The sequence below is a fragment of the Odontesthes bonariensis genome, chromosome 10 (genome assembly GCF_027942865.1).
Source record: "Odontesthes bonariensis isolate fOdoBon6 chromosome 10, fOdoBon6.hap1, whole genome shotgun sequence".
In the NCBI taxonomy this organism is placed as follows: domain Eukaryota; kingdom Metazoa; phylum Chordata; class Actinopteri; order Atheriniformes; family Atherinopsidae; genus Odontesthes; species Odontesthes bonariensis.
The window spans coordinates 23,687,612-23,702,713 of NC_134515.1; the positions used below are offsets into that span (position 1 = coordinate 23,687,612).

At 41.4% G+C, this 15,102-nt stretch overlaps 2 protein-coding genes across 8 annotated transcripts in view; both read left to right on the forward strand.

The window, feature by feature from the left end:
• Positions 1–94: 94 nt before the first annotated feature.
• On the forward strand, positions 95–3,875 carry rpl32 (ribosomal protein L32). Its single transcript, XM_075474712.1, has 4 exons — positions 95–199; positions 880–980; positions 1,074–1,255; positions 3,711–3,875. Exons 2-4 carry the CDS (start codon positions 885–887, stop codon positions 3,838–3,840), a joined length of 408 nt encoding a protein of 135 aa, XP_075330827.1. The 5' UTR covers positions 95–199; positions 880–884; the 3' UTR covers positions 3,841–3,875.
• A 968-nt stretch (positions 3,876–4,843) lies between these two features.
• Positions 4,844–15,102, forward strand: part of LOC142389721 (glutamate receptor-interacting protein 2-like) — a 36,748-nt gene continuing 26,489 nt past the window's right edge. For 2 of the 7 annotated variants that reach the window (XM_075474718.1, XM_075474720.1), the window contains exons 1-4: positions 4,844–5,234; positions 11,968–12,042; positions 13,077–13,215; positions 14,160–14,305. In XM_075474718.1, coding sequence (XP_075330833.1) covers positions 5,057–5,234; positions 11,968–12,042; positions 13,077–13,215; positions 14,160–14,305 — 538 coding nt within the window. In that variant the 5' untranslated portion in view covers positions 4,844–5,056. Of the gene's footprint in view, positions 5,235–8,916; positions 9,486–11,967; positions 12,043–13,076; positions 13,216–14,159; positions 14,306–15,102 lie in introns of those variants that run through there. The other 5 variants (XM_075474713.1, XM_075474717.1, XM_075474714.1 and 2 more) reach the window with 4 other exon arrangements.

Sequence of the window (15,102 nt, forward strand, 5' to 3'; positions counted from 1 at the left end):
CATGAACAACTATGAATTAGAATACTTTGTTAAATATGTTTCGAGAAAGAAAGTGAAAGTCAGTTTTCGAACTTGAGTCGTAAAGTAGACTGTTGTAGTTCAGATAAAATACAGTACCCATAATCCACTGCAACACCCTCGGAAGTCCTTTTCTTTCCTTCCGCCGTCGCTGAAGTCCCTTTTGGATTTACATCGGCGGGTGAGTTGAGACAATCTAACTTAATCCGCACAATGTTGAACACAATTTGACCATTCTGACATAGTTTATCAATCACTGACGTTCGTTTAGTAAACTATGAATAAAATTGTCAGGTTTACCAATAGTTTGCGTTTGAAATTAGTCATTCTTGAGCGAAGTGCTGCTGCCATAGGAGCTGATCGGCTGCTAGTGCTATGCCCGTAAAGTGGGCATTTTCTGAATACTACATAAAGGCCCACTGTGTTACGCGGCTCACTGTAAAGCATACTAAAATGGATACAATAATTAACAGTTCCCAACATCAAACAGTCAAATTATTAGTACTTTCTGTCCAAAGTGCTTAGAGTGCGTGAAGTAGGGTAGCATGGCTTGCTACCTAGCCCAACATACTGCACCGTAAGTGCTAGCTTGCTAACGCTGGTCAAAACGTTTACCTTGAAGCTCATTCCGTTAAAAAAAAAAAATAGGATATATATATAAAAAAAGATACGCATGTAGTTTATTGCTGTTTGTTGCATCAAGGGAACCCCAACCATGATTTCCCGGTTAAGTCGAACTGCAGTTGTGCTCTAGGCGATTCAATTTAATAGTTATGTACTGACACTATCCATGTGTAAGTGGACTGAAACAATACTTATGGAGGCAGGTCATTATAATTTTGTGTACAACTTTGTCCTCAGTCACCATGGCAGCCCTCAGGCCCCTAACAAAACCCAAGATTGTCAAAAAGCGGACAAAGAAGTTCATCCGCCATCAGTCAGACAGATATGTCAAGATTGCGGTAAGTTGCCCAGGAGTTTTGAACCACTGCTGCGACCAAGTAAAAGACTAATGGCTTATAATCTGTGAAAATCTTCTTCAATTTTGTCAACAGAAAAACTGGCGCAAGCCCAGAGGTATTGACAACAGGGTCCGCAGGAGGTTCAAGGGTCAGATGCTGATGCCCAACATTGGTTATGGTAGCAACAAGAAGACCAAGTTCATGCTGCCAACTGGCTTCAAGAAGTTCCTGGTGCACAACGTCAAGGAGCTCGAGGTCCTGATGATGAGCAACAAGTAAGTTGGGAACACTAATGTTAAGGAAATTGCTGTAAAACGATGCATCCAATCCTGTCGTTTTAAGTGTCATAGAGTTCTGTGAAATGTAATTTTAGCTTGTAAGAGTGAGGAGGGTGTGAAGATGAGGCTCATGTCACAAAGTTTTCATTTGCAAAGCGTTGACTTTAAATTAGCATGAATGTTTCTCTAATAGGTTTACTTCTGAGAAACTGCCTCTTACATGTAAACCCATGAAAATACAGGAAAGCACTTGTTTACTGACTCTCTACTAACCTGGTGAATGTCAGGGTTTAATTTTTCAATCATCATTCCTCTCGAAATTTTATCATGCTAAATTTTCCAAATCAAAGTGGGGAAAGACTTAATGATGGGGATCAGATTTGTGTTGGATACACAACTGAGTAGCTCATGTTGTGCTGATGTTAAAATGGCCTTTTTTTTTGTGAATTTGTTGTTTCACACTTAAGGATGTTGTCCTGTTGAGTGTTTTGACAGAAGCTTTCAGAGACGATTTGTTTTACTAGCGTTGTTTTTGGGAATTAAAATATTTTTTTCTAAATAAGGGTAATGGTTTGAAAGTGTAGACTTCCCGTGTTGTTTATAAGTCTAAATGAAATAAAATAATAATGTATTTAAGACCAAAAGATTAAGGGCAACAAATGGAAACGCCACTAATCTTCATACAGCCTTTTTAGGAGATAGATAATTCGGGTATATTTAAACTTTTTTTGGGTGGGTGGGGGTAATAATAAAAGGACATTTTAATACATAGTATTAGAAACATCTCAAGTACTGTTTGATTTGATGGCAATGATCACAAAAGCGGATATCTACAAAAGCTCAACCATACCCGAGGAAACCCATTAGTTTTCTCATCTGGAGTTGATTCCCCATTTCTATTGTATAGCTGTACAATATAATAAATTCTCTTTTATACAATAGTACAATAGAAATGTTCTCAAAATTGGTTCAAGTCGGCTCACTCTTTTGAAATGGTTTTCCCCCACCGCATATTAAAATGTATATAAAGCAGTACCAATCAAATAAGTTTATAATGCCCTTCCATTGATTATTTTTCAGTTTGTGAGTTGGATAGATACATTTAGCAGGATAATAGATCATTATTCCACCAGTGATCCCTTCATGCATGCTTAAAGGACTATACAGGGGTATTTTTATTGAATTACTGAGTCATTCTTAGTTGCTGGCCATAGATTACATATGAGTTTCTATTCATAAACTAAGTGTTTTTTTTGTAGATCTCGTGCTTAATTAGCTCCAAAGATCTGGCCTCACTGACCAACCTCCCGATGGCAGTTTGTTTAAAATGTTGCTTGCACTACATCCCCATCCCCCACGCAGTTGGTGTCCAACGTGGGAACTTAAATTTTATTCACTTCTTTTTCTTGATAATTCCGATGTTGGGATGAATTCAATCTATTCTTTCCCCTATTGTCAATCACCTGGATATGTAGAGGTCGTAAGCATGTAATTACTGCAGCTGAATGTGGTGTGGTGGTAAAATGGTCACAGAAAAGCAGTCGAGTAAAATGCTCTTAAGTGGGATCAACTGGGCTCCAGACTGACCTGCATATAGACTTGTTGGTTTCTTCAGGCTGTGTGACTTAATTTGACTGCGAGCATTACCTGCTAATATTCCCACCACTTGAATTATTATTATGTCATTAAAAAAACGGGGAGCGAGAACTTATTTCGGGAGAGACCTGAGAATTGACTGTACGGGTTGCCATCAGTCTCTTTTTGCTCTTATTTGGACCATTTGACGACAAGTTGCAGCATCGCACTTGCAACAAATTGGTCCCAAATGTAGGAAGATGAATCATCTTTGTTGGAAAAAGTCAAAGACCTGGCTCACACCGGTTATGTGGCCTCGTATTACAGCAAAAGTTGCACTATGTGTATGTTTACTAACCTAACCGCAAACTTTAAACCCTTGAAGCACCACAGCATGAAACATGCACCATGAGGGGACAGATGGCACTAAAGGAGTTCCAGCACATCGGCTATCAGTTTTATTTATTTACTTCTTTCAGGGATCTAATCTGCTTGTAGAAAAGATGTGAAATTAAAATTCAGTTATGGCCTCCTAGGAAGAGTTTCCTTTTAAATAATTCATGAGTGTCATTGAATAAGGGGAAGAAAACTCTTACAAGGGTGTTTGACTTGCATAAGTGACACAGCAAGCTCATTAGTAGCTTTCTTCAGTGGACATGCAACAAAACAGTTTTTCTTCAATGTTAATGATTTCTGCTTTGGTAATCAATGTATCCATCTTTAAAATCTGGACTGAAAGGAATATTTTTATATATTTATGTTTTTTATAATGTGAAGACTGTGGATCTGTAGGTGTGTCTTTGAAATCTCTTAACTGACATTTCAGTAGAAGCTTGTCTTTGTTTTCCACTGAGTGCTATTCTCTGTGCTTCTGTAGGACTCACTGTGCTGAGATCGCCCACAACGTCTCTTCCAAGAACAGGAAAATCATTGTGGAGAGGGCAGCTCAGCTGGCGATCAAGATCACCAACCCCAATGCCAGGCTCAGGAGTGAGGAGAACGAATAAACTGGTTATTTACAATAAACTCTTTCAAATGGAAACTGGCTGCTGGATTATTTTTTTTTCTTTGCTTGTTTTGCTAGTTGTCTCTGGGTTTTTGGAAATAGCCTCAGATGTGTGAAACAAATGTTAAGCCTGAAGCTCAAAACTCTAAACAGAGAAAAGCCCATAACCTCATAGTGTAAATTTCCGTGGGCTGTTTCTAATCTGTTAGGCGGAGAAGTTTGATGGTTGGCACACATACAACTTGTGTTGTAGCTCAGAAAAAAATGGTTGCTGAACGAAAGATTAGCAAGTTTGCTCAAAATCTGTTTGATTTTGAAGACACAAAGTTTATGTAGAATAGTTTGAATAGGTACCTAAAATGAAACATTATCACATTTTTATTTGATTGTGGGAACAGTACTAAGTAGTCTGGATATTTTAGCATTGAAACGGATACGTACATAGTTTTCCTGCATAGTGCAGTTATGAGAATGATAGATGGGAATTTAGCTTGTACTATTGGATGATGGTGTGACTGGCAGTGTAGTTGAGAATGAAATGGGGAACTGAATTTTATAGACTTCAAGTGCAGTGCCTTATCTAGTTTAATCTTGATGACATCTCTTTTGCAGCCATTTTGAAAGCGGAGCAACACCCATTGGTAAATTGCCCCTTTAGATAAGTACCAAGAATCTTTCAGCCAACTTCCAGTTTTTGGGCTGTGATAATCCTCTACTTACACAAAACCGCCTAATGTGTGTGATAACGTTATCAAAGAGAATGGCTTGAATTGCCCTCTGCTCAGATTCTATGTATTTTTACAATGTTGAACACCAGCTCCCTGCAGAGAAAGTTTCCATTGCATTCTGGCAGGCAGGCTGTGCCCCACAGCCCTGAGCCCTCTGCCATCTGTTCCTGCAAAAAAAAACAACTGACATAGCCAGAGATTCAAAAACAGAACGTTTATTCAGCCAGTCTGTTTGTGGTGGCTTGGATGTGGAAGTAAGTTGCCTCTGATTTCCTGAAAACGCATAAAGTGGAATCTGAATAATTCCTCATTTGAGAATTTGCACCTGTTTGTGGAGTGGCCTGGAAGACTGACCTGACAGGACTGGATGTTCTCCAGAGATGGGAGGAGAACATGGGAGCAGCGGGGCGAGCAGAGACTGCTGACTTTAAGAGACGGTGAGAGCATCGGGAGGAAAGAATCAATTTATTCCTTTTCACTGGTCAGAAAATGAACATGTCAGCAAGAGCAGTGTTTGGAAAAGGGCGCCTCACTCCCAAACAGCTCTCATCCGCCTTTCCTCAGACAGATTCTATGAGGAAAGGCAGCCGGTCTACAGGAGGAAAGAGGAGGATGTTCTCTTTTTCTCTCCGATTTCGACTTGGCATCATCAGAGGGAGAACCAAAGGTAAAACCTACAGGAAAGCTTTAATACCTAACAAACAAATGTTCAGTTACTTAACTTTGACAAGGTTATCCGTAACTAAAGCCCTAAACTTTCACAAATGTGTTCATTTTATCTTCCAATTAAAAAAAAAAATAGTGCCATTGATCTGGTAAATTGAGCATTTTCTTAACCAAAATATGGGATTTTCAACTTTTAGAGGAGCGTGCATTTTTTTCTTGCTCCTAATCCCCACTCACTGATCTTTGCTGGATGACTGGTGAATTTTGTTCTTCAGACGCAGCTAGAGCCGTTCACCATTAGGTGGCAGTGTGGTCAGTTTGCTCAATAAGAAGTAAGAGATGTAGGCCTCCCAGCCAGGAATGAGTCAAGTATAAGTGCTGGCTATTTTCAGAGGTATTGCTTGAAAAAGACAGAAAGAAATAAGCAGATGTTAATCAGAAGCTAAGCATTTGTACCTTTCTCTCTATTTCCCTCTTTTTTTCTTTCTTCTTAGCATTTTCTGTCTCTTTGAACCAAGGTCACTCCAAAAAAAAGGGAATTCTTTGTCTAATTAATACCCTATCATTCACACTACATCGATAATCTTGATTTGCAGTTTGAATAGACTCAGCGCAATATACTGAGTGCAATAGACTCAATTTTTTTTATCAAGATAAGCAAATGTTAACAGGCCTCTTCCCAGAGGTTTTTATTAGTCTAACACCATGCTCCACGTCCCAATTCTCTTTTTTTCTGTGGGAAATTAATTAGTCTCGCTCTGAAAGACTACACCCGCACACATTGTAAATGGGGTATTAAGGACAAATGTCTCAGAGGAAATTATCTACACCAAAGAGTATTTTGTCCACTGGAACATCAGACTAATTAGGCTATGCTGCGTGCAACTGCGGATGGCAACATGGAAAATTGTGATCACTCAGTACATCTGTAGAAAAGAAAGGCGGTAAATTTGTATTCACACACTGTGTAGTTTATATCGTCTGCATTTACGGGCTGAGTCACGAGACTGCGGTGAACCAGGAAAAAGAGGCAGATGAGGTTGGAAAGAGGCTGCGTGTGGGGCTCGAGTAAGTGGCAGGTGCTGAGGCTTGTGTGCATGACAAATGGTCACAGTTGCAACGAGTCTGTGTTTGGGATAAGAGAGTCCCAGCACGTAGAGGATTAGCAAAGGGTGCTGTGAATGTGTTCAGGGGCTTTTTTTGAAATGCACTATATTTTCACAAAGTTGGACCTTGTTTTATTTTCTGTTTGGACATGATTTAAAGTCATGCAAACAAAGGACAGCTCACTCTACTTCGGTTTTAAGGTTTGACATCAGGGCATAATCACTTATCTGGTCCTTCATAGTTCCGTAAAGTTGTAGGTAAATGCATCTCGAGAATGACAGACATCAGCAATTATCTTGGAGAAGCAGTTGTTGTTGCCCATCAGTCTGTGAAGAGTTATTAGACCATGTCCTAACTATTTGGAGTCTATCATTCTACAGTGATGGGGATTGTTAACAAATAGAAAGCATTCAGGACAGTTGCTAATCTTCCTGGGAGTGGACGTCTCAGCGATTTCACCACACGATCGGATGGTGAAATTCTGAGAGAAACTTAAAAAAAAAACGAAGAGAACATCTCAGTCGCTGCAGGCCTCAGCTAGCATGTTAAATGTTAAAGTTCACAACAGCACCATTAGAAAAAAACTGAACAAGTATGGCTTGTTTCAAAGGCTGTCAAGAAAAAGCCTCTTCTCTCTAAAAAGAGCATGGCAGCACAGCTTAGGTTTGCAAAAATGTATCTGGGAAAACTATAAGAGTTTTGTAACAATATCCTTTGGACAGATGAGAGCAAAGTAGAGATGTTTGGTCAAAAGGCACAGCACCATGTGTGCATTGACATTATTCCAGTTCAGGCAGGGTTTTGGGCTATCATTTATTCACAGCTCTCATAAGGTCTCACCACAGCATTTCAATCAGGTTGAGGTCTGGACTGGACCATTGCAAAACCTCAATTCTTTTATTTTTCAGTCATTCTGTCGTAGATTTACTGCTGTGCTTTGGATCTTTCTCCTGCAGCATTACCCAATTTCAGCCACATCTTAGGATGCATGGATTTAGGAAGCATGGCCTCACATTTTACTGTATTCTGAGATTTATTATGTGTATATATATATATATATATATATATATATATATATATATATATAGGTATATGCGTATATATATATGTTTGCAAAGATGTATCTGGGCAAACTATAAGACTTTTATAGTCTTATAATCTTTTATATACGTATATATATATATATATATCTATATATGTATACACATATATACAAATATATTGGATACTTTTGGTATCTCAAAATACGGTAAAATGTGTGGACATGCATCCTAAATTTGGTCAAAATGTGGCTGAAATTCAAGTCACTGATGTTCGCCTACAAAGTGCTTAATAGAATGGCTCCCATCTACTTGAATGCTCTTGCAAAGGCTTATGTCATGACTCGGTCATTCCGGTTGTCACAGGATTGTCGCCTAGCAGCGCCTACATGACCCTCAACACAATCCAGACTCTTCATGTGTCGCTCCACGATGGTGGAATGACCTGATGAGCGCTACCAGAACAGGGGCGCCCCTATCTATCCCTACTATTATATCATCATTTGTAAGTCGCTTTGGGTAAAAGCATTAAACATTAAATTGTGTCCTGCTGCAGGAGAATGATCCAAAGCACAGGCGTTAATCTACTACAGAATGACTGAAAAATAAAAGAATTAAGGTGTTGCAATGGTCCAGTCCAGACCTCAACCTGATTGAAATGCTGTGGTGAGACCTTATGAGAGCTGTGAATAAATGATAGCCCCCAACCCTACCTGAACTGGAATAAAATAGAAAAGTGGGCCAAAATTCCATAATATTGATGTGAGAGACTGATAACTAGACAAAGATTACTCCAATTTATGGCCGTGATTCTACAAGCTACTGAATCATGGGGTGTACTTAGTTTTTCACACTGCTTCTGCATTTTGATTTGGGTCTTGTAAAATTGATAATCACACACAGTATGTCATGTGTTGTTCATCTGAGATTTTATTCGGCAAATTTTTTAAAGACCTGGTCATGGTATTATGTCCTGATATGTAAGGCGTTGGAACTGAAAGAGGGAGGACTTTCTGTGTCATGACTGTATTTATTTTCAAGTGATCGCAATCTGAATCTATCACCTGTGCTCAGCAGCTGCAAAGTATTTTCAATCAGTCTCAACAGTAAGATATAGAGGCAGCTGTTGTGCACAAGAATTTTGCATATGCATTTTCCATTGTGTGTAAGCACAGAGACAGAGACAGAGACAGAGAGAGAGAGAGAGAGAGAGAGAGAGAGAGAGAGAGAGAGAGAGAGAGAGGGACACTATCATTGTGTAGATCCAAGCTCTGTAATCAGGGTGCAGACTCTAAGTGAGAAAAACGTGACACCGAGTCTAACAATGAGTGTGCAGGTGGTGTTAATTTTGCTGCGAGTTGAGTGTCGCGTCTAATCTCAGTGTGTGAACTCTGCGTGTGCGGGTGGGTGGGTTTGAGGATGTGTTTGACTTGGTGGGAAATGGATAAAGTGTGTGTGTCTGTGTGCGGGGGGGAAGGGAGTAACTATCGTGTGTGCCTGCCTCACTGAGCCCCTCTGGCAGAGAGTAAGAGAGCGGGAACAAACACACACACACAGAGACCGAGAGAGAGAGAGAGAGAGAGAGCGAAGGGTTATGTGGGAGCTCATGTGAGTGTATGAACAGGGCATGAGAAAATCTCTGCTAAACATACAAACGATTTGTAAGAATAGCTCAAAAACGGGGCCACAGCGAGATGACAAGAAAGGGGCACGAAGCATTCCTCTACCTGCTTTGGATTTTCTAGAAGATCTCAGCAGACAGTAGTTATTTTTGTGAGGATTAAGAGGAATCATCCACTGAGTTCAAACAGAAGGAGAACGGGACGATCAAAATATCTCAGGATCAAAATGTGCCCTCTGCCGCTCCAGACTTCACTTACACGGGCCAAGGTTGACGGAAATGTTGGACTCCGAGCAAAGGAGTGAAGCGACAGAGATTTTTCTTCTGTCTTAGCCGAGCGGCGCCTGAGACCTGGTTACTTCATCCTCAGGTGGAACCTGAACTCTCTGCCCTCTAACCAAAGAGCAGCTTCCTGAGGGTGGCTGGGCTAACTTAACTACAGCCATGCTTTGTGGTCTGAGGAGAGACAACAAGTCCAGCATTGGTAAGGGGAGCCCGCTTTGATCGTTAGAGTCAAGGGGACTGCATGTGTTTGAAACAGCAGGTCACTGATCACTTGTAAGAGCTGCTTGTCTTTTAAACATGTTGCTCCATCAACACTGAATACATTTTGGGGAATCGGTACTCTGCATGAATAATAGCTGCGATAAACTGCAACAGATTTAAATGTGAGTCGACTCGACCGGCAGCTCTGCATAGCATCTTGCCATGTGTAATCAGGGCAGATATAGCAATGTAAACTGGATCTGGAAGCACCACGTTTATAAATAAAGTTTTACATCTGAAAATAGCATTATGATTTCATTGTCAGCTCTGCCCCCGTATTTAACCTACATTCTGATTGGGCGGGAGAAAGATAGCTTACAGGGTCCTGATTTATGTGAAGAACTCTACATATATTTATTGGTGATGGAAGGACTTTGTTTCTGCTCACCAGCGAATCATACCACAGAGCCAGTAGCCCCCCCCCCCAACACCTGCCCTTACAGATAGAACAGATTGATACAGTGTACATTTATATAGTTGTTACATTGTTGGGGCTTTTTATAATCAGCTTCTCTCTGAGCCCTGGCTTTTAGGGTTAGTGATGGTTATTTTAAGCTGGAGGAGGATGACAGGCAGACAGCTCGATGGTACAGTAGCATTCAGTCACGTGTAGAGCATTGGGTCTGCGTAACCCAGAGCTAACGTTGCCTTTTGACAGCGATGACAGCTGCTGGACTGTCAAGGCCCCCGGGAGCCCGCATGGCTACGAGATTTTTGCCTAGCTTAACGTGTTTGTTATGTGTCATTCACTCAGTGCATGTTTGTGCCTCAAAGCTATGTGGATGTGGGGGAACTTTGAGTGAAATACCATCATGTTCTGTGCATCACCATGACATACAAGTCCAATGGTTAGATTTCTGTGGTTGAGGGCTGACTCATTCAGCTGTTTGAACGTGAAGGCTAGATTTTCTTCTTTACTCCATGTATCCCAGGGCTACCCAAAGGTTTCGGGTCAGTGAAGGTATGACGAAGGATCCATACCTCTCAGCTGTCCAAAAGCTTCGTATTCAGTTGGACAGATGTAGAGAGTCACCGTAGAAAGAGATAAAGGAGCATGATGCCCTCCTAGCACTTGTTTTCCCTAGTTTAGTCTTTACACATCAGCCTAGATAACAGCAATGAACACGTCAGGATAAGTAAAGTGGCTTTTTTTTTTATCTTGAGTTAATAAACTGACCCACTTTTTTATGTGATGACATATTCTGGTTCTGACCTCTGGGGAGTAGGTCACTCTTTGACCTTCATTGATTTTTTTTACTTGCCCAAACATGTATAGCAAGTAGATAGACAAGGTTCTGGGGGGGGGTGCACAATTTTGTAACAGATTCAATTAGTCATGCAGTGGCCCAAAACTTACATCCCATGTCTGCCTTTCTATAAATTGTAACTTTTTTAAAAGCATGCTGGATCAGCTTTGAGCAGTTTCTGTTTGCATTGTGTCTGGTGACTCATATCAAAACAAAACAAAAAGAGTTATTTATTGTATTTACAAAAAATAAAGTCTGTATTTGAAAGCATTGTATATTCCGATGCTGTGTTTTCCCAAATCATCAGATCAAACTATTCAAAGTAACTACAATGTATTCAGAATATCACCAGAGGCAGCTGCCAATCTGTGCAGCAAACTTGTGCTTTTAATCAAAACAGGGTGTTTCTAACCAGCATTCAGTGAACACTGTGAGGAGTTTGATGCCTGCATAATTAAAGGCAGTCACCCATCCATCCACACATAAAAAGAGGACCTGGCGCAGCATTTCTTCAGGTATACAGTGTGATGTTTAATCACTGTGCTGGACAGCTGAAAAGGTAATCCGCAGTGGACAGGATTAGAGAACTGCCAAGTCAGTTTCCTCATCACTGTGACTGCAGATATAGTTGCATGGCTGCCTTTAGGTTCAGATGGCCGGGCAATGGTTCAGCTAATCTGTGGACAGTATCAGAAATGGGTCCCACTGTGGCTGACAAGTTTAAAGAGAAAAAAAAATCAGTTTTTCTGCAGAGCAGATTGAACATTTCCCTGCTCTCTGGAGCAGCTGCTGTAAATGACATGCAAATGATCATTTTCTCTCAATGCAAGAACAGTCCATTAACCGCATGCTGTTCCTCTGACAAAATGCTGAAGTGGGTGCATACATGAAGCATGCTGTAAAATGTATTTTTGCATTAAATGAATGGTCCTTGCTGCAGACAGAGATGTGATTGTTTAATGAGATTGCTGAGGAAAATTTCAAGTGACCTTTCGGGGTCTTGAGTTGGTTCAGTTGCTGCCTGACAACGGGTCTTGTTGCTTTAATGCTGCCCAGCTAGAAGTTGGGGTGTGCAGGTCGCTGTCACAATGACGATGGCCAGTCATGTTCAGTTAGACTTCTACACCAGCGTTTCCATACATAACCATCTTCACCTCTCTGCTGTCTCCTCAGATGAAGGACCGTACTCAAAGGGGAGCAAAGAGACAACTGACCAGTCCCATTCGTCGCAGAGGCGCAGCCTTTCAGGTACAATACAGTCAAACTTGACTCCACTTCCTTTTGTTTTGTCTGCTGCCTGCCTCAAACTACTACTGAGTGCATTTCACCTATGTTCAGAAGTGGGAAGAGTCATGCCATGTTTGTCTGATGTTTGTGTAAAGTCCTGTGCCTCTAATGTTTTGCTTGATGTTTCACTACTTAAATGCTTAGATAAGGTGAAAAGATGCTTGTGTGGCATATGTGTCATGGGTACTAAAGCACACTTGACAGACCTCACATAGAGAGATTAAACAGCACAGCACAATGCTGACCGCAACACAGAATGCCTCTCTGATGACGCTATATCACCACATATCCATCATGCATCCATTTTCTATACCCGCTTAATCCAATACTAGGGTTGTGGGGGGAGGGGAGCCTATCCCAGCGGCCATTGGGCGAGAGGCAGGGTACACCCTGGACAGGTCGCCAGTCCATCACAGGGACTCATAGACACAAACAACCATGCACACTCATACTCACTCCAAGGGACAATTTAGAGTCAGCAATCAACCTAACATGCATGTTTTTAGACGAGGAAGCCGATGTACCCGGAGAGAACCCACGCATACATGGGGAGAACATGCGAACTCCACACAGAAAGGCTGTGAGGCGGCGGTGCTAACCACCACACCACCGTGCAGCCCCACATAGCCATCAGCCAATGATGAATTATTTTTTATTCACTGTAGAATGTTACCAGTTTTTTTCATGCATATTGTTTCATATAATTTCTTTGAACAATGTATTATATCTCCTGCCGTTCTCAACATTTAGTGGTATAATTCTATCCTCCTCATGCTCCTTCTGACCCTGTCACAAAGATTTACTCACACCCAGAGATTTGAAGGAACTAGGAAAAAAAAAAAAGAGAGCTTGAAAATGTAGGCTGTGCATGTGTGTCAGAGGGAATTTTTGTGAGAGATTCAGGAAAAGTCTTTGGTTGCCTCTCAGACATGGCAGTTCTGTCACGCAGACGCTAATTCTCACTGTGAATCTGTGCCTGCGTCTGTATCTGTCAGCAGAGGAGTATCGAGGAGTGACCACGGTCGACCTGATGAAAAGGGAAGGCAGCAGCCTTGGCCTCACCATCTCTGGAGGCTCTGATAAGGATGGCAAGCCCAGAGTGTCAAACCTACGGTCAGGTGGGCTAGCTGCCAGGTGAGATCTGTGCTCTATGATGCACTTAAAGCCTGGCAACCACAACAAATTCTCCGGACGTGTCATCCTGCCCCCACAAATGTCCATGTGATTCAAAGTTACACCAGGTGTTGTGTTAGATCGGCTTGATGCTGACCCTAAGTAACACCATAACATGATATCTCTGCTTGTGAAGTCTCCAATAAACAACACAGATTAGTGAGTTCTTTAAAGCTATTTTATTGTCAGTTCTGCTTTATGGTACGAGTATTCTGTTTATGAGCTTGTTTTTCTGTGTTTAGAGGTTTCCTAATAGGGATTAAACATACTTTGCCCAAGATCAACCACACGAAAATAAAATGTAATGGAAGACTCATGTCTCATGATTATTAAGCAGCATGTGACTGAGGTTAAACACGCACACAAACGTTTAGTAAGAATGACATGGCCCTTATGAAAATGTCTTGGCCAAATATGCCATCACTTGTCCACTCAGGTTTAAAGACAGACACTTGTCTTCCCACAGCTGAGTGCATGCTTGTGTGAAAGCGCTAGCTAATTCCTTGACTGGGTGGAGGCATACGCAGGCACACAGGCAGACAGGCGAGCGGCTGGCAATGTGAGATGAGACCCGACTATCCAGACGTTCAGCTCTGTCCGCTGTCACAGCTGAGTGGCAGTAGCCCAAAGGTGAGGAGGGCAAGAAGGGCTGTGCATTTATTTAAATAATTAGCTCTCCAGTGAGTGGCACGTTGACTCCAAATATCAGATGTGAGACAACGTCACCACTGTCAGTGTCAGAGGAGGAGAGGTCCTCTGCCATCTCACCTCAGAATCCATTCTTCTCTCTTTACAGGTGGTCCTGTGAGTTTTCCAGCTTACTGTAGAGGAATTTAAAATCAGGTTGTCTTCTCTGCAATGAGAGGCAGTTTCCTGCGTTCACCAGTTGTTCGTTTTTTCCACAGGAGCGACCAGCTGAATGTGGGTGACTACATCAAGTCAGTGAATGGTATCAACCTGTCTAAGCTGCGGCATGATGAGATTATCAGCCTGTTGAAGAACATCGGGGAGCGAGTTGTGCTGGAAGTGGAGTACGAGCTGCCTCCATTTGGTGGGTGAGGCCATGAGAAGAAAATCTTCTTGTGGAATCCATTAAAACAAATATGCTGCAGCTCTAATGCAAAAAGGCAGGACATAGGCTTAGAAATGATCTTTATAGTTAGGTCTGACAAGTAGAAAAATCCCTGACTCATGACATACTAACAGTAGTCCAACAGTAGAATTTATCTGATCGTATTCGTCCTACATTATAGTCCCAAGATATGTAGAAATTTTCACTCAATTAGGAAAATTATGCTTAAAAGCTGCCAAAACAGCATGCTGCCTTTAAGTTGACTGGGCTATTAGGCAGGAGATGGAACAGAAGAGAAACCGGGCAACTTAGGGGATAAAATATACAAATGTGCAAAAATCCAGTCTTAACAAAAAACAGTCACTATGCTTTTCATGTTCAAATTTAGGCTACAGACGGTAAAAACAAGGATGAGATGTATGGCTTCAGATTTGGAATTCCTAATGATGCAGGCCACACTGAGGCAACTTCACCTCCAGGAGGCTCAGCCCTGACCTCCACACTGTGGCCTCTCTTCATGTTTGCGTGCCACCACATCGGTGCTCACATGAGGATGTTATATTAGTATATTAACACAGCTGTTTTTGTTTATGCATCTGTTAGGCAGCAACAGAATTGGTCCCATTAGCTGCATTGAGGCTGTTTATGATTTAAATGGGTCATCATTAATCATATTTTCCCAATAATTGTTCAGGCGACTCAGACGTTATTATAATCGAACTGTTGTGAAATCATTTTTTTGTTGCCAATGTTTATTTGCAGCTTAATGAATTATG